The 22,966-nt window shown below is 34.8% G+C and overlaps 4 protein-coding genes and 1 non-coding gene across 10 annotated transcripts; 3 read left to right on the top strand and 2 right to left on the bottom strand.

Annotated features, from left to right (window-relative positions):
- Positions 1-3,569: 3,569 nt before the first annotated feature.
- Positions 3,570-6,566, bottom strand: LOC142551633 (uncharacterized). Of its 4 annotated transcripts, none has more exons than XR_012821597.1 (3): positions 5,639-6,566; positions 4,407-5,581; positions 3,570-4,300 (listed from the first exon to the last, which is right to left on the bottom strand). XR_012821597.1 is itself a non-coding variant. In XM_075660971.1 (3 exons), exons 1-3 carry the CDS (start codon positions 6,344-6,346, stop codon positions 3,747-3,749), a joined length of 954 nt encoding a protein of 317 aa, XP_075517086.1. In that variant the 5' UTR covers positions 6,347-6,561; the 3' UTR covers positions 3,570-3,746. The 4 variants fall into 4 exon arrangements, 1 of the variants encoding a protein (XP_075517086.1); XR_012821596.1 differs by having other exon boundaries at positions 4,407-5,139; positions 5,385-6,564; XR_012821598.1 differs by having other exon boundaries at positions 4,407-4,820; positions 6,266-6,562.
- A 1,912-nt stretch (positions 6,567-8,478) lies between these two features.
- On the top strand, positions 8,479-10,801 carry LOC142551634 (uncharacterized). Of its 3 annotated transcripts, none has more exons than XM_075660972.1 (3): positions 8,479-8,741; positions 9,384-9,839; positions 9,962-10,801. In XM_075660972.1, the coding sequence occupies exons 1-3, from the start codon at positions 8,631-8,633 to the stop codon at positions 10,649-10,651; spliced, it is 1,257 nt and encodes a 418-aa protein (XP_075517087.1). In that variant the 5' UTR covers positions 8,479-8,630; the 3' UTR covers positions 10,652-10,801. The 3 variants fall into 3 exon arrangements, with proteins under 3 accessions (XP_075517087.1, XP_075517089.1, XP_075517088.1); XM_075660974.1 differs by having other exon boundaries at positions 8,480-8,741; positions 9,332-9,839; XM_075660973.1 differs by having other exon boundaries at positions 8,481-8,741; positions 9,328-9,839.
- Positions 10,802-12,261: 1,460 nt separating this feature from the next.
- Positions 12,262-12,333, top strand: TRNAE-UUC (transfer RNA glutamic acid (anticodon UUC)). The gene has a single exon. It is a non-coding gene; the product is annotated as a tRNA-Glu (tRNA).
- A 2,922-nt stretch (positions 12,334-15,255) lies between these two features.
- LOC142551635 (putative cinnamyl alcohol dehydrogenase 6) lies at positions 15,256-17,711 on the top strand. Its single transcript, XM_075660975.1, has 6 exons — positions 15,256-15,488; positions 15,783-15,896; positions 15,994-16,221; positions 16,443-16,731; positions 17,142-17,295; positions 17,390-17,711. The coding sequence occupies exons 1-6, from the start codon at positions 15,394-15,396 to the stop codon at positions 17,590-17,592; spliced, it is 1,083 nt and encodes a 360-aa protein (XP_075517090.1). The 5' UTR covers positions 15,256-15,393; the 3' UTR covers positions 17,593-17,711.
- Positions 17,712-19,020: 1,309 nt separating this feature from the next.
- LOC142551636 (monooxygenase 2-like) lies at positions 19,021-21,482 on the bottom strand. The gene is made up of 6 exons (XM_075660976.1): positions 21,084-21,482; positions 20,842-20,988; positions 20,697-20,765; positions 20,133-20,295; positions 19,800-20,031; positions 19,021-19,703 (listed from the first exon to the last, which is right to left on the bottom strand). Exons 1-6 carry the CDS (start codon positions 21,161-21,163, stop codon positions 19,153-19,155), a joined length of 1,242 nt encoding a protein of 413 aa, XP_075517091.1. The 5' UTR covers positions 21,164-21,482; the 3' UTR covers positions 19,021-19,152.
- Between the last annotated feature and the right edge of the window lie 1,484 nt (positions 21,483-22,966).

Raw genomic sequence — 22,966 nt, forward strand, 5'->3', positions numbered from 1 at the left:
CCTCCACATGCGCCCTTTTTCCCTCCTCCCTCACTACCCCTTCATAACACTAACGCGGTGCCTTTTGTTCCCCGCACAAGACTCCAACTCCTTTTCCCACAGCAAATTTAACCTATTGATGATAAGTGGAAGCTACGGCTCTAAAATCCTTCTGAGCTGGTCATCCTAGAATTCCATTATACGCTGACGAGGTATCCACCACGGTGAAGTCTATCATTTTTGTTACCCACCGAGGATCAGTCCCCAAGGATAGGGGAAGAACAATCTGACCCAAAGGCGAGATGGCGTGTCCTGCAAACCCATACAGCGGGGTGGAGATCGGCTCGAACTCAAATCCTTCCACCTTCATTTGATCCAACGTGCTTTTGAGCAAGACGTTCACGAGATCATATGAATCATTCATCTCGTAGGGTGCTTATCCTCATTCATTCCTCTACTCGGTTCAACGGGCTTCTGAGGGACATCTTGACCTCGACCTTCCACTCTCTGCTCCCCGACCCTCCGATTCATCCATGGAGGGCCTTGACCATGCCTAGGGGACGGGCGAGACCTCTGTCGACTACCTGATGAGGATCCTTCTCGTCTGTCCCACGAAGGCAATCTAGCACTGCTCTCAGTCCTTTGCGACTTCTCCCACCTCCTCTTGGGCTCCCTCACCTCCATCACCTTATCACGACTCCTATCCAGAGGAACATGGGATGAGAATTGTCCTCCGATCCTAGCTTTATCATCATCCTCTCCCCCGCACCTCTCTTTCGACCTCCTCTTTCCGCTCCCTCAACTATACTTCCCCCAGGCCGCTGCTCCATCCTCCTATGCCGCTGGCATCTTCTAAATTTACATACTTTTCCGCCCGAGCTAACAGATCATCATAGCTCGACGAAGGCTTCTTGACCAGCGATTTGAAAAACTCTCCTCCCTTCAATCCTTGTGTGAAGGCACTTATCATGATGTCAGGGATAGCCGCTGGTATTTCCATCGCTGCACTGTTGAAATGCTGGACAAATTCTCGTAACGTTTCAGCCTCTTGTTGTTTCATCACGAACATGCTCAAATAATTTTTCTGGTGCTTCTTGCTGCTAGCGAATCGGCGCAAGAAAGTCGTAGAAAAATATTCAAAAGACTGTATGGAGTTGGGCTGCAAGGTATTAAACTATTGTTGGGCTGACCTCACCAGCGTGCCCAGGAACACCCTGCACCTGACCTCATCTGAATATTGATGTAACAAGGCCGCATTATCAAATCTCCTCAAGTGCTCCTCGGGGTCAGTATGTCCGTCGTATTCTCCCATATTCGACTGTCGAAAATTTTGAGGAAGCTCTTCTTCTAAAATGGCAAATGATAAAGGACTCCCTCTCTTAGGTGTCAGCGCTCTGCTTCCCAACTGCTGCCTCAACATCTGTATTTCCTTCCACATCTCTCCCATCTCAATATTCTCCCCACTTGGGAGGGGTTATGTCTCTTCAACCCTGCTCTGGAGGCCCTCAGCATTTTCTTCTTCCTCCTGACGAGTGGCCTGTTATTCAGCAAACATAGACTCTTGGTTCTTTCTCATGGCCTCGTCTACTGTCTGGGTAATGAATCGGCCCAATTGTTCCAGGGTCAAGTTCCCCACGTTCTCATTGGGAGGGGGTTGCTCGGCCTCGGTCTCGTGATAAGGCTGTTCGGATCTTGTCTCTTGACGAGGTTGTTCGGCTCTTGTCTCTTGACGAAGTTCTTCCTGCCTCGTCTCAAGACGTGGTTGTTTCTGTCTCATCTCAACATAAGATTGTTCGGGTCCCCCATTTGAAAACGTAATAATGCTGTGTTAGTTCTTCTGCTCCCTCACCTACCTGTCATCTCTACGTCTCAGCTCAAACTTCCCACAGACGACGCCAAGTGATACTTACGGGAAATTTATGGTCCGATTCCAGCAAGTGTTACTAGTCCAGACGCAGGTTTTCGAAATTACCCTGAGCCTGAAATCATGAATAAGACCGTTAGAAGGGGGCCAGGAGGGTGTCCTGGCGTAGCCCCTCCGACGCTCAAGTCAGAGACTGAGGATATAAGGTGAGAGCAGTTAAGGGTGCTGCTGAAAATAATATAGTGAATCCATGAATCATACGCTCAAACCTGATATTTATAAGAGAATACATGTGCCCTGATGGGCCTTCCACGAATGGTATGGACCTATCCATGGGGTATCAAATAGCATAAATAGAAATTTAATTATACAAAAATAAAAATGTAAGATATTGAAAAAATCAATATTAATTTTAAATTTCTAGAAAAACTTAAAAAATAAGTATTTTTACGAAAAAAGTATTGAAAAAATAAAAATTTATTTTTTAAAAAAATATATCGTGACACCCATCTCGTTGGGCTTGGCCCATTTAGACCGTCTTCTTTAATTTTAACTTATTATGTAGGTTCATTTTTTTATGAAAATATATAAAATTATTTACCGTAATCAGGTTTATTAAAGTTGTATAATGGAAAATGATGATTTGTTATGTGAATATTTGTGTTTCTGAATATTTGAAGTTGATTATATTGTGATTAGATGTGAATGTTGTCAATCAGGTGGAGGATATATCTTGTTTGACTTATTATTGATGTACTAGATAGAAGATGACGTATTTGGCTGGTTTTCGATGTTGGTTAGTGGATACGTCCAACCTCCAATCGATTGATGTGTTTAGTAGTGACCAATATATGATGTAAATGTTCCAAATTTATGAGTTTGAATAGTTAGCAATGGTCAATGGTTTATGAATATAGATGGAAAGCAATTTATATTATGATGAGTTTTCATTTCATAAATTATTTGATCGTGGTTTTGTTGAGATTTTGATGAGTGAAAATTCTCAATTTATAGTTTTCAATAGATTAAATTTTATATTTGTATGATTGTAAATGTAATGGCACCTTAAATCTTCGCGGGTAAGAGAGGTCTAGTGCAGCAAGAGCCAGTATTATTCTCCACAACCATTTATGAAAATACCAAGTATGGAAACCGGAATGATCAGTAATCGAGATAAAGAATGCTGCAGTAGTGGCAAATGCACATGGATTCATCAGCCAAATGCCAGAAGAATACCACCCTCAAGTTGGTGACAAAAGCAAAGGGTAGCAATTGCGAGGGCGATTCTCAAGGATCCGGCCATTCTTCTGGATGAAGCAACTAGTGCTCTGGATACAGAATCAGAAATGCAAAATAAAGATGCAATTGACAAGCTTATGAGTGGAAGGACGACGATTCTGGTAGCACACAGGCTTTCCACCATTCGAAATGCCGATCTGATCACTGTGCTGCAGAATTGCAAAGCGGTTGACCAGCTAAAATGTGAGCCGAAGGGCGTAGGGAAGACTGATTTAACAGTTCGATGCTCAATTTGAACTCAGAATACTTCAAAAGCAAAATTCTCGCAACCTTCTACGCAGACAAGCGACTTGAAATTTCTTTTAAAATCAATCAAGTACTTGAAATACACACATCTTTTACAAGTTGCAGGTTAATTTTTGGTTTGATCAATATTTTTATGCTTTATCGATGTTCATAAGTTAGAGCCCACAAATAACTCGATATCAAATAAAATAACAACCCGACCACTCAAACGGATATATATAAAGAATAAGCAACGTGCCCTCAGGTCATAAACTGATTCAATTTCACCGACACCATTCTTCCAACATGTTATCTGCTCCTAGCTCACACTAAGTAAACAATCTAACTCCAATGATTTACGAGAGGAGACAAAATATACTCAGGCAAATGGAACCGTAAAAGGCAAGGCATGAACATCAACCTCAGGTAAAAAGCGTGCATGAGGTTGCCACAATGTTGAGCTGCTCGAGCAGGGTACGCTATCGCATTCCGATTTCAGCCTTTTCTCGGCCCGGATGCCTTGATTGTTGCCACTGAAGAGCCAATCTATATCATCCGTGTCAAGACATGTATCCTCGAGCTGTGGCGGTAGCCATGTCTCAATTAACTTGTTATACTTTAATCCCAGTTTTTGGATAGAGGACCTAACCGCATCAGGCACAGGTGAGGTTCCAGTTATGCCAGGAACACCAGTATCATTCTTAGAAATTAAACAGATAGGCTCCTTTTCAGTTCCAGCAGTAAGTCCCTGATCAAATTTTCTGGTCCCCTTGGTCGGGATGTAAATGGCTTCTTGCTTGCTTTTATGACCATTTTCATCTTTATTTTGGGTAGGTATGTCGGTCCTCCCAGACGTAGAGCAGAGATGTTCATCAATTGACGAATTGGACAAATTCTGTTTCTTTGAGGCCACCCGTATTCTGATAATATTGCCTGTTTCATGTCAATGAGGCAAAACTAAGAACTAAACAAAAGGTAATGAATGATAACCAATGACAGAAAGGTATGGAAATAGTTAAGTGGAGAAAAAAGAACTTACCATGGCCACACTTGCCATCAAAGGGGGAGAAGTCTCTCTTCCTTTTGGTGCTATTTTCGGTGCTTTCCGAGGAAGTGCTAGGAATGCGCAAACAAATAGGCTGCTCATGCTCCTCAGTGAGACCACTTTTTTCCAAATGATCGATATTTGCCCAAAAATTCTTGCCGTGTTGTTCCTTTGAGATATCATACTTATCTGAGTTATGATTTGTCTTCTCCTCCCTCTCTTTCCTTCTCTCGGCCTTCTCTTTTCTTCTCTCTTTTTTCTCTTTTCTCCTCTCCTTCCTTTGTTCCTTGGCTTGCTTATTTTCTTTTTGGAGCTTTAGAGCACCAAGATAGCAGTTTTAGAGTTAAATGAACAGTCACCTCAGAGCATGAATAGTGCACTCCAAACATAGATCATTCATAATTAAGCCTAGCACCCAGATAAGCATCTTAGTGGGATGGTCAATAGCTCTAAGCTGGGATTGCACTATGTTTATCCAAAACAAACAAACCTCTCAATGACATCATTTGTATCGTTTCATAATAACCGTATTTGCTATATAAAATAAAAAAATGATCGCAAATGTAATTTATGAACCTACTTATTTACACAGTAAACAACAAAAAACAAATTTATCAATTAGGTGTGAGAAGAAAAATTACTACTGATTATTGAACCCTTCAAATCTTATACCAAATTACTCTTCAAAATACAAACTTTAAATATATATGAACAATTTGGAGAAACACTATCAATTATAGCACAACTCACGGAATCTCACACCAAAGAACACATGATGAACAAAGCACAAGCTTTGCAGCACTAACGAAAACTTTCCAGGTACTAATATCCTTCCGAACATTGTGAACATTCTTGGTGCTACTGTAATGTCCAAGAATCCTTGTTCATCATATGGATTTTCTTGACAAAAGCCATAAATAAAAATACAGATATAGCCCCACTCAAAAAAGCAACATGGCAATACACGGACACACATAAGCTCATGGCACAAGACATAGCTCTTGTGTTGCCTAGGGGTTTGCCAAGGTGCAGGCAGCCCTTCAATGAGGGGCACACCTTGACAATTATGCGCATATCTTGGCAGTTTGTCTATCCTCCAATGTCGTAATTTTCCGCATATCCAAAAACAATAGATCAAGTCACATTTAAGCACGTGCCTGACGAAATGACTATGAATTTTAAGTGAAATCAAAAGTTAATATAGGTTTATTTGAAAGCAAATGAACATTTGTTTTGCACAGCTCAATGATTTTGCTTAGGCCCCAGGACACGTGTGCCTTAGTGCTCTCCTTGAACCTAATTCGATCTTCCCATTTCAATCACGAGCTTCCTCCGCAATGAAAACCACTAAAATAGAACTCTCCAAGAAATCTCATCGTCTCAATTACTCAAAAGCCCAATCAGAAGCGATGCTATGATAAGCCCAAATCCGCCTCCAAAAGCTCAGAAAATAGCTTAATAAAGTTCTTATTAACAACAAGAATCTCAAAGAAATCCATCGCCAAAACCAATTCTTCAACGGAAATTCCTGATTCGAAACCCTCTCTCATAATCCTTAACGTAAGATAAATGAAGTTCTCAAAAAATCACATCACGGAATCATAGTCATGTATAGGATCGATTAATGGTTTTAAGTCTGAATTTATTAAAGAATCTCAGATTCTAGATTTTAAAAAAAATTTGTAGTTAACAAAACCCAGATATCAATCAGTACACGTTCGACACCAGTATCTTTTTCTTTGAAATACCCACATTGACCTCATAACCCCATACATAAAGTACATAGAGACCCGTGAACATTAAAATCGATCATGCTCATGCATAAATCAATCAGGGCTCTCCATTCAACAAACCTTAATCGATTCGATCAAGGCATCTTCGCTGGATCTGCTCAGTGTATACCCTGGTGGCGGGTAGGGAAAGCACCGAGACATACCTACGATACGAGATCGAATCTTGGATTTGAAGAAAATACAAAAATTCTACTATTTTAGGGCTGAATAACGGATCGGTTTTAGATCCAGGAAAGAAATTCCTTGATTAATTGTGCGAACGAGAATCAGAAAATACGAAATCTGCCAACAAACGAAATATCTCTTCCGGAGGCGGGACGAAAATTTCACTCGAATGGCGGTTAAAAGTAGGGTTAGGGTCATATTAATAAGCGTAGATAGAACGCGATTTTCTCTTTTATAGTTGGGCCCGTTGGGTTTGTGGGTTAGTTACCGCCGGGTTAGGCCCAGAAATACAGTTTGAAAAAACTTATTGATGAAAATAATTTTTAAGTCGGATCGATAAATTTAATATATGAATTTGAAATTAATTGATTTTAAATTTATTGAGATCAATAATATTGAAGTGAATTCAAATCTGTTAAGTATTGAGATTTTGATTTAATTCAATCTTAAAAATTAATTCAAAAAAATAATTGTCCAAGTCCATATATATAACTCTCAATAACTTAATCTAGCCGACTTGAGACGTACTTTCAAATAAATGTAATTTAAAATATATATTCACGTCGAATTCAAATATAAAAATCAAATATATCATTTCAAATACAAACTTTGTGTTTTCGTTGTAGGCAAGAACTTGTGTGAGATGGTCTCATGGGTCGTATTTTGTGAGACATATCTCTTATTTGGGTCATTCATGCAAAAATATTACTTTTTTATGATAATATTATTACTTTTTGTTGTGAATAACAGTAGTATTGATTTGTCTCTCGGATAAAAATTCGTCGTAATCAATATTGGTGGACATTTTTATTTCATTTCCATGTGATGCAATTAAGACCAAGGTTTGTTGGCTGTGTTTCATTAATATTATTCGGGGTGATCACGGTATGTTTTTGCGGTTTTTTTAATAAAAATTCAAACCGAATTACCATTTGCGGTCGGTTAGTATTTTGAAAAATTAATTGCGGTTTTACATGAAAAATTAGCCTTACGATTTTAAACCGTTTCAAACGGTTGCAGTCGGTTTACGGTTTTTTTAATGAAAAATATTAGAACATATATTCTAATTTATTTGAAAACAACTACAATATATTGTCTTCAAATATAAAATATAATTCAAAGCATATAAAGATCAAAATAGATAAAAAAAAATCAAGATTAAAAACAAAGTTAATAAATAATAATTTAACAACAAGACACTTTCACAACAAAAATGACCTTTACCCTATTTTATTTTATTTTTTTACTTTGAAACTTCAAACAAAATATTGTAGCGAAAGCAATAAATACTTTAACAAAAGACTAATATGAAGAATAATTAAGAAAAAGATAAGTTTTATTTGTAAGAATAATAACTTTGAAGAGAGTTGAGATATAATGAATGATTGGTGAGGTTCTTGACATAAAAAATAACCGAATCGCGTATGCGGTGCGGTTTATGATTAATATTTTTAATCACGATTTTTATAACATATTATGAAAAATGGCGCGGTACAATTCGGTTCGGATGATTCGGGCGGTTAATAAAAAAAAATTGATCACCTCTAAATATTATTAGCATATCTCACTCGATTGAAGTTGGCGTTTTTTCATATCTCGCAAATGATGGTCAAACAAATGTAATTATTAGATCTCAACAAAATATTGATACATTTTTTGCTTCTCGATATAAAAGAATTGAAGTAAAGGAAAGTTCATTCCATGGTTAGAGTTGTTATTAGAACTTGGTCCTAGATGTCGATTATCGTTATATTAGAGAGGATGATGGTTGTCGTTACTCTTATTCATTCGACTCGTTCATTTGTGTAAAATTTATCGCATAATTCAATATGTTAATGTTTTATTGTTAGATATTTTCTCTTAAAAAATTTACGATTCATACTTATTTGAGCTCTCAAATTGTAGAATCTTGATTTTGCACTGGATTCGTGATTCTTATTTTCTCGTTTATATGAAATCATATGAATATTTGTTCTCATACTTCGAGAAACACGTTGATTTATGTCGTATTCCTTATTAAAACTAAAATCCCAAATTTGTTTTTATATTAATCATATAAAATAATTTTTTAGTGAAGAATAGTGGTTATATGAAATAATAAAAAAGGAAAAATCTTTATCTCTTTAACAAAATAAAAAAATGGGAAAAATTTAGGTTTCAATGCAACCATTTGGGAAGTTCAGAGCTAGTTGTGGAAAAGCTCGTATATACTGCAATTGTGATTCAGATGTAAACTTGGCGAAGGATTTGGAAAGCGAAAATGGGCCCAGTTGCCATAGTGGTTGGTAAGCTGGAAGAATTTATGAAATCTACGCAATATTTTTTGCATAATCTCCTGAGTAGGCGAAAGGATTCTGACCACCGAAGTCCGGTAATACTTTTTTCCCCTGTATATTTTGATTTATTGTTCACATGATGGTTTATGTGATCTAATTTCTGAAATTTCACTTGTTTGTAGCTGTGTGTGTGTGATACGGTGTGCTTGATGAGTTTTCGGGAGTTCATTTATTGTGTCTTAATTAGAAACTGGTTTTTCGTTGCTCATGGGCCTGTATAATTGATTTTTCTCTAAATTACGCAGACGTGTTCTTCTGTATTCTCAATGATAATTACATGGATTTTCCTATGAGAAATTTGAATTGTGTATGGAAGGATCAAATCAGTTTTTTGCTGGGTCTGTTTTTTTTTTTTTTTTTTAACTTCAGTGATAATTGAACAACTGTAATAATGGAGCTTAAATGCATCTGTCATATCATTTAATCCTAGAAATGAGTTTGATGTGAAAAGTATATCTCAAGTGTACTAGCAAACTTATTCATCGTGAATATTTCCAACGCTGAAACCATTCAGGTTTTGATTCATGAGTGAATATGGCAAGTCAGTCTAGATGATGCAATTTTGCACTCCTTGTTTCAACACACGGAGCTTATGGGTTGACGGGTATATTGTTTCCGTAGGTAGAAACAAGCTATATGATGGGGCCTTACAGACGTTCAAATGATATGATTTACAGATTGAAATCTTGAAGCGGTTGCAACGAGAAGCTTTTTCAGATATCATGAAGCTCAGGGACAGGCAAGACAAGGTGGAACGGGTCATCACTTTCGATAAATCTTCCAAGGGAAATGCATTTCAGGAAGCGAGTACTCATGTGAGAGGAAAGGTGGATGTGCTGGGCGGATTCTTCATCATGGATGGGGTTGACGTACATAAATGTAATGTATTACAAAGATCAGGGTTTAGGACGGGTGTTGATGCAAAATTCACGTTTGAAACTGCTGTTAGGGAAAAAGATATATTTCTGGCAGAGTTTACGGCCAGTGAAAAAGGGCAAGGTGATTCTTTCGGTGGGCCACTTTCACTTACAAAAGTTTTCTATGGAGCACATTTTAGAAATTGGTTCTCTGCAGTTGCAATTCCAATGGGTGCACGATGCAGAGATGTTGAAGTTGCAACAGATTCTCATCAGGTAAAGATTTTTAACTTGGCATCCTATAACAATTGCCATATATCACTCATTTTCATGTTATGCAGAATATAATAAATTGGTGATCACTGAGTGACATTTTTGAAGTTATTTTTCTTATGCAGGAAAGGGCCCTTACCGATTATTCTGAATTTGGTCCTCCTCTTCTGAATAAACATAGTGACAGTGCCATTGGTATAACGGTGAGAAAATCAAATGTTGTTGCCTCATTGGCTCAGTTTGTTTCTGGTCTACAAACACAAGTTCATCCTGCGGGAATTACACTTTCTTTTAGCACTTTTGGTCGAGTTGTTTGGCAACTCTCTAGAAGCACAAAGCTCTCCCTTCTGGGCATGCACCAAGTGTCTAGGTCATCGAGTCAAAGGATTAGTCTTGGTGCATTGGCTCTCCCGATCAGTGCATTCAAACGGAATCGAATTTCAGAGATATCCGCAGTGGGAGATAGTCCTACAAGCCAGGAAGGACATCTCTCAGATGGATCTATTGCTTTGATGGTCAACTCAGAACTGGATGAGAACACAAGAATTGGAGGCTGGATCGAGACCAAAAACTCAGATCCCAGATATTTCCAATGGGCAGTGACAATGTGTGATACCCCTGAAGATGAATTCGGGTGGGGCTTGACTTTGGGAGGGTCGCTACAAGGCCGGAAAAGTTGGGATCATTTCCAGGTTGAGACATTTTTGAACTTAAACTTTGGCAAAAGATTTAAATTACAGCCAGCTCTGATGTATCTGATGGATGAATCTACTCAATTTTCCGCTTTAATGCTCCGATCAAGTTGGTCCCTGTGACCGATTTTCAGTTTATTCTTGATTCATGACATATCCATTCGTATCATTTTGCTGCGATTGGTGATGTATTATTTTGGCTATACAATTTGGGTGTTTAGGGCATATGGCAGACACCTATATTTTAAGAATAAAATCATCATTATTATATTATTATCTTATCTTATTTTGTAAAAATCTATTTTCACACCTCCCAACATGATCACAACTACTTTTAGCATCTCTAAAGATCTTTTGATTCATATGTCATGTATCAGTGAATAGCTCTTTAAAGAATATTTCGATAAAAGGGGCATAAATTTCAAGAGTTGAATTCTGGCCGGAAAAATTATGTGAACAAACAAAAGAAAGTCAGCTTTTTAGCCGTATATGTGTGTGTAAAAGTGGACGAAGTAGGTAACAAACATTTGATAATGGTTATAAATTATACCTGATGTCCCAGGGATGAGATCATCTGAATCGAATTCACACCGGATCATAGACCTCGACCCATCTTTAGCCAAGGTAGAAGGTCCATCTTCATGCTCATGTATTCTCCTGTAAATACCATATTTTGAGTGTCTAACTCATTTACTATATTATTTTTCAGCAGCACTTTTAGCTGCTCTCCATTTATATCCCCAGTCTCTGACAAGAGCGTCGGATGAAATACGCCGGACACCTTCCTGTCCCCCTTCTAACGATTTTTTTCGCGATTAACTAAAATTTTTTGTCCCAAAAATATTATTCAAATACAATTTTAATAATGAATTTAGGACGATGGATATGGAACTTGGAGTCTTTGACAAAACGATTTATATATATTAAAAATTACAAATAGTCTTTAAATATAATTTATACAATTAAATAAATACATACATTGCACATATAATAATGGTTTTAAGGAACATGATTGCATTTATGGTATTCAAAATGGCAGTGTGAATTATATACACAAAATTCTACATGCAACACAAATCCCGAATTTTGAGGATTTTTTTTCCTCTGGAAAACAAAATTTGAATGTGATGAAATAAATTAATTGTGAATGATATATGTGGGCATTCCAGTACTCTTTTTAATATATATATATATATACATACATACATATATACATTTTTGATATATATATAACATTTTTGATATATATATATATATATTGTAATTTAATCAAATATTTGAGTCGGTGTGAGTATAATGACATTAGATTCTTCTCCATCTCCAAATCTGAAAAATCCCCGAACATTTTTATTTAATCGGATCCAATAAATCTTTCTGTATCATCCTCCATTTAAGTCGAATATCAGATCTTTCAATATCACCCTCCATTTAAGTCGAATATCAGATCTTTCAACGGATTCGGAAGAAATTTTCATCTTTATTTGAAATCTATTTCGTGAAAGGTGACAACAAAATCTATTGAATCGACATGTATCCGAAAATGTAATTTTTGAATTTTGCTGTTTGATTTTTCATACAAGTGGATTATAAAGAGTTAAAAATTAGTACAGCGTATATATGGCATATGTTTCAAATCCTTATCAAAAATAGCAGTCCAGTTTCTTATTCTCGATTAAATGTGAGGCACTTATAATATGTTATATATATTACTGAACTGTAAAATGTGCATCAAATCCATTGTCGTCCAGCGGTTAGGATATCTGGCTTTCACCCAGGAGACCCGGGTTCGATTCCCGGCAATGGAACTTTTTTGATATATTAAAATAATTATTAATTAAACTCTTGTATAATTAATTATATCAGTATGAGAATAATTATTTTAAAGTTTTATCTATAACATTAATTTTTGCAAAAATGGCAAACAATATATGGTTTATAATAATTACGAAGAAATGTACAAATCGTCTCACGTCATCACCTACTTCAAAAACTAATATACTCTCAACATCTAAAATATAAAAAATTACATTTTTTTTCATAAGTCCAAATTGACTAATCGAGAGCGTTCAATTACGGTTTGATTCGAGTTTAGATACAAATTCGAGCTAAAACTGATTTAATCGATTTAATAAATTTCAAACAAAACCAAACCATGAATTTCAGTTAAGTCTGATTTAGATGATTAATTTTAAGTTTTAAATTTCACAGTAAATTAATACATGATTTTGTAAAAGCAGCAATTAATATTTGATGGAAATTTAAAAAAAAAACATTTTATTTGATTGTGAAATAAAATAATTATAAATTAAACACCATAAACTGAAATAATATGCTAGTTACGTAATTTTTTTGGAACTCATAAAAAACTATATTTTTAGGATTGTGGACTTGTTGAGTTGTGGTTATGTTCTATGTGGATTAAAATATGCGATAAATAAATTATTAATATAATTGAATTGCTTACAAAATTCATACAAAATAAAAATCAAATAAAATATTTTTATATCCAAGAAAAATCACAATAAATTGAAAAAACTTATTTCATAATTTTTCATATTAATGTAACGGGTTTGGTTCGGTTTATTTTTATCTAAAACTTGAACAAATTATTATTTTTAGTTGATTTTAAAATCAATTCAGACCGTGATTGACCGAAAAATTGACCTAAATCAAACTGTTTGGTTTGGTTTTGGTTTTTGAACGTAGTGCCTATAATTAATATTATTTCTTCATTATTTTACCATTTATACCATATTTTAATTAAATATTTTTAGCTATTTCCATCAATTTTTGTGTATCATATCAAAAAATTCATCAAGGACAAAAGGAAATATTTTGTTATTAATTTTTTTTCTAGTAAATTTCTTAATTAATGTCAAAATTGGACCGACGGATTAATTTTCTTAATCAATGCGAAGACACAAATGAGTCTATATATATTGAACCGAGAGAGAGATTTTCTTAATTAATGTTTTTGTTTCTATTTTATCCATATTCATTTATTCAAAAAACTGTCGCACATTATCCAAAAGCTAGCTAATAAGGATAAATTAATTTAAAAACAAGAAAAAATGTTAATACATATATAAATTTAGCTATATATTTTTGTTATAACCGGAAAAATGAAGTCCATATAACTGTGACGAGTGAATTTGAAAAAGATTGTGTTTTTACCCAAAAAGTTAAGACTTGATCGGCTAATTGTGGGTAACTAGTGCACCGACGCATGCATTGCATGCTTGTACAATATTTTTTATAATTCATCTGGATTATATTTAAACGAGGATCAAAATATAATTATAAGAAATAGTGAGTGACTACACTGTAATTTTTATATATAAATTAAAAAAATTAAATAGAAAAAAGAAATGAAAAAAGACTCAAATAGAAATTGAACCTACAACTTGATGTGTAGAAATCAAAAATTCTATCCATTGAGCTACATGTTACTTGAATTAAATTTTAAATATTTTTTTAATATATATAATTAGTAAAACAAATCATGACCGTAAAAATTAATTATTTTAAGTGTTTTTAAATTTAATAATATAATATAAATGTTACTAATGATATGGATGTATTTTATATGAGTCACAAGGGAGACGCGATTCCATTTCGGATCCGATGTATGTACATATAATAATTGGCAGAGTTACTTATTTATGGAACATTCACGTGCTAGCCCGGTTAGGTTGATAGTTGGAAACAATTTAATAGTTTGATTTAATTATTATACGACTCATAATATTGTTCACGTGAAAAAAAAAAATTGCCTCTGTATCTACAATAAAAATAATATTTTTTTATGGATGATCAAAATAAAATATTTGTATCATAATATTTTTTATAGGTGATCAAAATAAAATATTTGTATCATAAAATTGACTCATGAGACCGTATAAGTTTTTGTGAAAAAGATTATGTTTGGTTTAAATCAATCTTAAATTTCTACTTAGGAAGTGAATAAATAAACAACATATAAATCACGTGTAGCTTAATACCTCTTTTAACAAAATATTAAATTTTTGACACCAATCTATGATAAAAAATTAAGTACCCTTTTAATTTTTAGTAAGGTAAAAAAGAAGAATATTTTACGTCATACAAAATGTCTGCCACACCGCTAAACTAAGCATTGACTAAAAGCACTGTCAGAGACTCTATCACCCACCACATTTGAATACAATTTATTTTCTCTTTGCCATTAAAGAGATGGGGCCAGACACTAACCAATGGACTTGTACCGTGAATAATACGGAAACAAAAACCTGTAATTTCACGGATGTTATTTTATAAGACATATATCTTATTTAGGTTATCCATAAAAATATTATTTTTTATGCTAAGAGTATTATTTTTTATTGTGATATCACGTATCGTATTTTGTGAAACGGATCTCTTATTTGAGTCATCCATAAAAATATTACTTTTTATGCTAAGAGTATTATTTTTTATTGTAAATATCGGTAAGTTTGACTCGTCTCACAGATAAAGATTCGTGAGACTGTCTCACAAAAGAACTACTCATATATATATATATATATCGATTATTTCAAATATATAATTAAATTTTTAAGTATATTCATTTTACAAATATATGTTGACTAAGTCTTTGAAAATTATTTATAATGTTTAAATAATTAAATGAAGTAAAAATATGATTTTTTTATAATTTTTTTAATTTGTGAACAAATAAGTTAGTATTTTTTGTATTGCTCACACATTATTAAAACAAACGTAAGCTTCCCCACACAACACTCTTTTATAAAAAGGGTGTTAGCTTCCCAGTTTATTCTCCATCATTTATCCAAAACTCAGAGCTTCGACTCCCATTATCGAAATCTCTGATTTCTCGTGCATTTTTTATGGCCCAAACAACTCCAAATCACACGCAGACTGTCTCCGGCTGGGCTGCTCATGATTCCTCCGGCAACGTAGTTCCTTACACCTTCAAACGCAGGTATCTGTCTCGCTGATGAAGCCAATATTCATGATTCTTCGCTTCTTGATAAACTAACAGCTTCTTTCTTGAGATCTTGTATCGAAAAATATGCAGTCGGAGTTAAGCTTGATATACAGACCATTTCATGAGAATTGGACAAGCTAGCATTGTTGTATAATTAGTCTAATCTGGGAAATGATCTTTACCGTATCGATTGGAAACAACAGCGTAATTAGTTAATGCATTTAAATGACCACCTGAAACTGTCTCCATGTTAATTTTACTGTGTTTCTTTTTATATAATTTGCTTAGAGAAAATGGGATCAATGACGTCACCATCAAGATTCTTTATTGTGGGGTGTGTCACACAGATATCCACCATATCAAGAACGACTGGGGAATTACCATGTACCCTGTTGTTCCCGGGTAATTCTTTTTTTTTTTTGGAACTCTTCGACTCGTGAAAATAACGTTTTTTTATCTAATGTGTGCTAATATAACGGCATATGGTTGGTTAAATCAGGCATGAAATTACTGGGATTATAACGAAAGTGGGGAGCAATGTGACCAAGTTCAATGTGGGAGATCGGGCGGGAGTGGGATGCTTGGCTGCTACGTGCCTGGATTGCGAGTGTTGCAAGGAAGAACAAGAGAACTACTGCGACCAAGTTCAGTTCACATACAATGGTATCTTCTGGGATGGCTCCATCACTTATGGAGGCTACTCCGATTTTCTTGTCGCAGATCATAGGTAATTTCTGATTGAGTTTACTCCGAAATTTCTTCTCGCAGATCATTGACGCTAATCAGTCCTAACTTAACTCGGTTAAGAAGATACTAGAATAACGATTTGATTTTAATTTAGCTATGTGAGATCTACGGTTTTTTTTGGAGTGCTTACGGACTTTTAAAACTTTTGACACAAATGCTTTCGGAGAAAACCATATATTCACATTGTGGCTTGTGACGAAGATACGTCGTACGAGTGCCGGAGAGCTTGCCGATGGATGCCGCGGCACCTCTTTTGTGTGCTGGAATCACTGTGTTTTGTCCTTTGAAAGACAACAACTTGGTGGACTCGAGTGGGAAAAGTGTAGGCATAGTTGGACTTGGAGGCCTAGGCCATGTTGCTGTCAAATTTGCAAAGGCTTTTGGCCATCATGTAACTGTCATTAGCACATCTCCCTCCAAAGAGACAGAAGCCAAAGAGAGACTAGGTGCCGATGATTTCATTCTCAGCACCAATCCTAAACAAATGCTGGTTCGTTCCCCGTACTCTATTTTTACGTGCATAAATTAAACGAATCGTGTAGAAAAGCATAGAACACAAAATATGATTAGTTAGATAAATTCCATGTATGGAAATCTTCGATTTTTAGCAGTATAATCGCCTATTTTATTCTGTTTGATGGTTAAAAGATCAATTTCGCGGTAAAAATAATCTGGCATAGTTGGTTTAAAGCCTTTACGGGAGTAAGCTAGATTCCCTCTGCTAAAAATTTGTTTGCTTACACTTATTAAGCACCAAAAAAGTAAGTTCCATTAGTACAGGGGATAGGATAGCTTAAGGAAGACTCGGCCCACGCTTTCTTTACTTCGAAAATTATAACAATGATGGATTCCTACTTTCTAACAACTAATATAATTCAATGCTACTTATTATGTGGGCAGTCCAAGAAAAGGACCCTAGATATTATTTTGGACACAGTATCAGCCAAACACTCCCTTGGACCAATCTTGGAGTTATTGAAAGTGAACGGGACTCTGGTGATTGTTGGTGCACCGGATAAGCCCATCGATCTTCCATCTTTCCCATTGATTTTTGGTAATTAAGCTTCCCAAACAAATTATTATTCCTCAACCTTGACTTGTATAAATACTTTTTATATTCTTTTTTCCTCGTTAAAAATTATTCGCAGGGAAAAGAGTGGTGAAAGGGAGTATGATAGGAAGCATTAAAGAAACACAAGAGATGATGGATTTATGTGGGATGCACAACATAACATGTGACATTGAGGTTGTCACCACCCAAAAAATCAATGAAGCGTTGGATCGCCTCGCCAATAATGATGTCAAGTATCGTTTCGTGATCGATATCGCTGGCGAATCTTCGAACCTTTAGAGAATACCATGGCTTATCATGTGAACTAGTTGTAACTTTCTGTATTCTCAAATCATTCACACTTGTTTTATCTACTGGTAATTGCAACTTCTTTTATATGTATCTTGAGTCATGAAGGATCTCGCTGCATCCTCAAGGTTTGAACTCAATCATTTAGTATCAATCATGTATCTGATAACATAACATTTTCAAGCTTTTCTCTCCCATAGACCATGGTTTACTATCTCCAATCAAAAAATTCAAGAAATTTTTAAAGAACATATATGAACCATTAATCTAATAGATAGATATATGTTAGGTGCAATAATTGTCCCTGCTCGGTAGAGCGATCGAATCGTGGTGTTTGAGCTGCTGTGCGGTTTAAAAGATTTGAGTTGAACAATTACCACCAGTTATAGCTTTTGGTAAAGCGGCAAGCACTCGGTCCTACAATTTGTATCAAAGCCAAGGTCACGAGTTCGATTCTCATTGATGGCAAGGAGTGCAATTATTGGGAGGGAGATTGTTGGGTACAATAATTGTCCCTCCTTGGTAGAGCAATCGAACGTGGTGCTTGAGCTGCTGTGCGACTTAAAAGATTTGAGTAGTACTACCACTAACTATAGCTTTTGGTAAAGCGGTAAATACTCAGTAATACAATATATATTACAAAAAAAACGAAGCAAAATTTCCATATTAATTTCTTTAATTGACAAAGTGCGCGATGCTTTGATGGTGAAGCTCTCATTATAATTAAAGTCTAACCGGTATTCAATTATTTTTTCAACTATCAAGTCACTCTCAGCATTTATTTTGTGCGTATATTATTGGTAATATGAACATGATCTGAAATTATATTTAATGTTTTAGCCCAAAAATAAATTTTTTTGCACCACAAGTCAGGGTGTTGATTTGGGATATTAACTTATCCGTTGTGCATAGTGGGTAAGAGAACAAGAACAAAAGAGGATCCATCCATCTTGGGAGGACAATCACCAAATTATCAATAACTGAAATATAAATCTAAGTCAAGCATTTCGATTTCGATTCAAGTTGGATTTTTTTTTTTTGACTTAAAACTATGATGTGAATATTCATTTATGACAAAAACTTGTGTGAGACGGATTATTTTTTTTTTGACTTAAAACTATGATGTGAATATTCATTCATGACAAAAACTTGTGTGAGACGGTCTCACGAGTCGTATTTTGTTAGACATATATCTTATTTGGGTCATCGATTAAAAAATATCATTTTTTATGCTAAAGTATTACTTGAATATCGATAGGACCGTCTCACAAAAGACCTACTCCTCATTCATTCATGAATCTTCATCTCCAAAACACTATTTTTTTATTGGCATACATGGGACGAAGGACTACACCAAGTACATTGTTACAAGTTAATTTCAATCCATCCGGGAAAAAAAAAGGGAAACTATTTTCATTATTTCGACAATCACTTTCCCATCAAAATAAAAAAAAAATATAAAGATTGATTTTACCACATCAACTCATTGTTCCTCGAGACTCACACACAGCCCGTGAAATATTTTAAAATTTTAAAAGCACTAATCTGACTTCAAGGAATCGGAACACTCAACTCCCCACAGTCAAAATCAGCCAACTTCACCATAGTCACCGCAAAATATTTACTCAAAAACTTCTTCCTCAAGTAGCTAATAATCTTCCCTTCATTTTGTTGAATCAAACCAAACAAGTAACCAATACTAATGAGACTAAAACATCTCCACCTCCTTTCTTTGACATACTTCTCCAACCCCTTTTCAATTCTCACAAATTCATCATCTTTTGCTTGCTCATGTCCTTCTGTTTTTGTTAACAAAGCCTCACCGAGACACCTAGCAAGAATTACGCTCCCTTCCACAGCGCAGCAACCGCCTTGCCCTAAATCCGGTGTCAGAGGATGGAACGCGTCCCCGGCTACACAAACGTTGTTTTTCAGAATATTTCCTAGTAAAATGTTCCAAGGTAGTCTGAATTTCAGAGGAGCATAGTTCATGAAGTCTAGCTCGGTCCTCCCTACTACATCGGATACTTGCATCGGTGCACTTCGAACATTAGCCACCACGAATTGCTTCATTTCCGAGGGGGTTGGTTCGTCCCCTTCATCTGTTGTCGACAAACACAAAATCCTAGTTATGTCAAAATCTAATCTTTGGAGTAGAAATGGCAGGAAAGTATGTATAAGAAAACATGTTTACGCACGTTTGAAGATGGTTGGATCGAAAGTGCATGCCCAATACACACTCTTGTCACTACAAGGAATAAGGCCATATCGCACGCCTCCCTCCAAATGCACGTGGACTTTTGGCTCGTACCCGTGTGGATTCGGGTAGTTTACGAAGCCTCTTATTGATGATCTCCCACAGCTAACAGCATTTTGAAGCCCCAACCACTTTGCTACAATAGAATGCACTCCATCACACCCAATCAACACCTGAGTTCAGGATGAAAACAGCAAGAATTCTTGATTTTTGCCAAAAAAAAATTTGTGTGCTCACACGAATGACATGATTTGTGAGGACATCTCGAAGATACCTTAGTTTTTATAACCGATCCGTCGGCAAGATGCACTAGTTTGAATTTCCCAGATTCTTCGATCAAAGCAACTTTTGAAGAGAATCGGATGGTTCCCTCTGGCAATTCACCCGCCAAGGTTTCTAATAAATCTTTCCTTCTCACACATCGGTTTTCAAAATTGCTGTAAAATAAATGGTTATTTGAAAATAAATTCCAAAATATATATCTAGATTCTATTCGTAAATTTAATTTACGACCAAGATGAACAAGATTTCGCTTTGTGGACCAACCATGTTGATGGACTAATTATGTTTAAAAATTGTAAAAAACATATTTGGATTCTACGTTTATTTTACGTTACCATAGCGACTAAGCTATGTATGTACAAGTTTGGTCTTAATGTCTCCTGTAATATCCAACAAAACAACGTTGTTTAGCGACATAAACTTCCCTATGAAGGTAATAATAATGAGAAAGCGTGCATTCGAGGACAAATTCCCGACGCAACAAAGACAAACATCGAAATCAACCACTAAAATGATCCTGTTATTCTGAAACAACTTAATAGCTGTGAAATCTCACAATTTGACATTTGCCTCAGAGGATCCCTGAGAAGTAGTCTGGTTGGTATTCGCAGAAGCAAGTTGATATCTGCATCGAAATCAAAATAACAATTTATTTGTTTTATATTCTATCAGTATTTTAGAGACTGTATTTGGAGACAGACCCCTGAATTTGCAGAGATCTGCTTCTCAGCAAATCTCCAATCCCAAGTGCATCCAGCGCCCTCCAAGCATTTGTCCATATCGTCAGCGCAAACCCCGTAATCCTTAAATTCTCCGATGATTCTAACACCAGGCTCCGTATACCCAATCTTTGAAAACCATTTCATTAGTACAAAAAAAAAAAAAAAAAAAAAAACAGTGGCAACTAAATATTAGCCATTCGAATTTGAATATATGCAGATACCTGTGAAGTCCCAAGGCCGTGGCCAGCCCAGCAATGCCAGCTCCAACAACAACAATATCTTCACATATCGCCGGGTCCATTAGATTGATCTTGTCCGAAATGTTTCCTGGGAGATATCTTTCAGACAGTGGGCTGGCGGAATTGGAAGATGAAGTAATTGGTTCGAATATATTAATTAGTAGCTAAATTTATAGAGTTCGTAGAAGTTAAGCTCCTGTTCTTGAGAATTTGTAGCGCATCAAATATGTATGTAGCACCTTATTTTCCACACTGTTTGATTTATGGAAATATATGGGAAGAATATTTTAACTAATTTTATGAATTTTTTGTGACAGAGTTGAGGAAAACAATTTGGTGTAAGCATTCATGCTTTGACTCAGAAAACATGGCCGCCGTTTGAATACCAAAATGTTATGCTGAGCCGCCAGGGGAGAATTCTTGATAAATTACTGTGAAACTCCTCAAATTAATATATTCTCTCTTATTACCATTTTATTAAGACCCAGCACTTTGTTGTTAAATAATTGGTTCGATAAAGTCGGTTAGTTATTCTATATCGGTTGGATAAAATATCTGGAAATTCTGTACATGGACTTGTACAATCCTCCCTCACTGTGTTAGTTTTAAAGGTTAAGTTAGGTCAAAGTCTCGATCTTAACATAGTATCAGAATTCGGTTTCACTATTATGTGTTGGACTACCTATATTTGGACCATTTGTTCTCCCCATAATTTCAATTCTTTCTTTTCACCTTTATAAATAATAATCAGTTAAAATCTTGCTAATGTTATAATATAAGCATGCACGTTGTTGAAATTTTTGATTTGTAATTTATTTAGATTAAATTCTGTAAATTGATACACATAATCCATGCACACATTTATATACAAATCTTGCTAGCTATGATATCCTATGATTTTCTTGGAGAGGCACATGAACATAAAAATAGAGTGCTAAATTAAAAAGTTCTTTGTATCATAAATAGAATATATATACACATGATCATTCCAAATAATTTTTAAAATTATTTATTATATATATATTTTTTTATAATAATGAAACATTTATCACCATCAAGTTGCAGACAGATTTAAAATCTTATTGAAAATCGGTAAACGTAATAGTTATTGGAGCTGGTCAAGTTTGAGCATGAATCATGTTTGTCCTATTTATTTAATTTTTTTTTATAGAAATGTTTGTCCAACTCCGTAGTGATATTAAAGTGATAGCCCCTTTTTCTTTGACTAAAATAATAATAATTATTATTACATTATTGTAATGGACAAAATAATATTTAATGAAATAACATTTTCATTTTCATCATCTTAGTGAATCATTATGTACTTTTTTTTAAAAAAAGCCATCATGTTATGATGTAAGATTGTAAGTATTACACGAAACAATTTATATTATTTTAAGATTACTGTTGTATACATAATATATCTTTAGTATCGATCTTATAATCTATAATTTCTATACTATTTTATATTATATATATCATAGAGAGTAAGGGGTATATGTAGAATAACTAATATTTTTTAATGATGTATCGGATTTTCAAATATCCAAATAATCCAACTAAATAATTAATTTCAACTCATTATAAATAATATCAAGAAAGTTTACCACCAAAAATTTCTAATTTTAACAAAAGTTTTCAATGATTTGTATATCAATTTATTAACTTCCAACGTTAAAATTAATTAAAAATAACTAAAAAGCACAAAACCGCTGGCATCATCCGTTCATGAATATTATAATTTAATAAAAATATAATCTCGTGTATATGAATTTATATGCATCTGCTTAAACGTTAATATTCGATTTCTTAAATGTTTTTTTAAAAAAATAACAAGTGCTTCACGGTGGATTACATGTTTAAAA

The sequence above is a fragment of the Primulina tabacum genome, chromosome 7 (genome assembly GCF_025594145.1).
Source record: "Primulina tabacum isolate GXHZ01 chromosome 7, ASM2559414v2, whole genome shotgun sequence".
Classification (NCBI taxonomy): domain Eukaryota; kingdom Viridiplantae; phylum Streptophyta; class Magnoliopsida; order Lamiales; family Gesneriaceae; genus Primulina; species Primulina tabacum.

Bases quoted from the DNA above. Each gene is read 5' to 3' on its own strand.
- LOC142551633 (XM_075660971.1), bottom strand. From the start codon at position 6,346: ATGTCTCGGTGCTTTCCCTACCCGCCACCAGGGTATACACTGAGCAGA. The intron at 4,726-6,265 runs GTTTGTTGAATG...GGTGCTCTAAAG, and splicing joins CCTTGATCGAATCGATTAAG to CTCCAAAAAGAAAATAAGCA. The intron at 4,301-4,406 runs GTAAGTTCTTTT...GACATGAAACAG, and splicing joins TGATGGCAAGTGTGGCCATG to GCAATATTATCAGAATACGG.
- LOC142551634 (XM_075660972.1), top strand. From the start codon at position 8,631: ATGGGCCCAGTTGCCATAGTGGTTGGTAAGCTGGAAGAATTTATGAAA. The intron at 8,742-9,383 runs GTAATACTTTTT...TATGATTTACAG, and splicing joins ATTCTGACCACCGAAGTCCG to ATTGAAATCTTGAAGCGGTT. The intron at 9,840-9,961 runs GTAAAGATTTTT...TTTCTTATGCAG, and splicing joins TTGCAACAGATTCTCATCAG to GAAAGGGCCCTTACCGATTA.
- LOC142551635 (XM_075660975.1), top strand. From the start codon at position 15,394: ATGGCCCAAACAACTCCAAATCACACGCAGACTGTCTCCGGCTGGGCT. The intron at 15,897-15,993 runs GTAATTCTTTTT...TGGTTAAATCAG, and splicing joins ATGTACCCTGTTGTTCCCGG to GCATGAAATTACTGGGATTA. The intron at 16,222-16,442 runs GTAATTTCTGAT...CTTGTGACGAAG, and splicing joins TTTCTTGTCGCAGATCATAG to ATACGTCGTACGAGTGCCGG.
- LOC142551636 (XM_075660976.1), bottom strand. From the start codon at position 21,163: ATGGACCCGGCGATATGTGAAGATATTGTTGTTGTTGGAGCTGGCATT. The intron at 20,032-20,132 runs GTATCTTCGAGA...TCCTGAACTCAG, and splicing joins GATCGGTTATAAAAACTAAG to GTGTTGATTGGGTGTGATGG. The intron at 19,704-19,799 runs GTGCGTAAACAT...TGTCGACAACAG, and splicing joins CGATCCAACCATCTTCAAAC to ATGAAGGGGACGAACCAACC.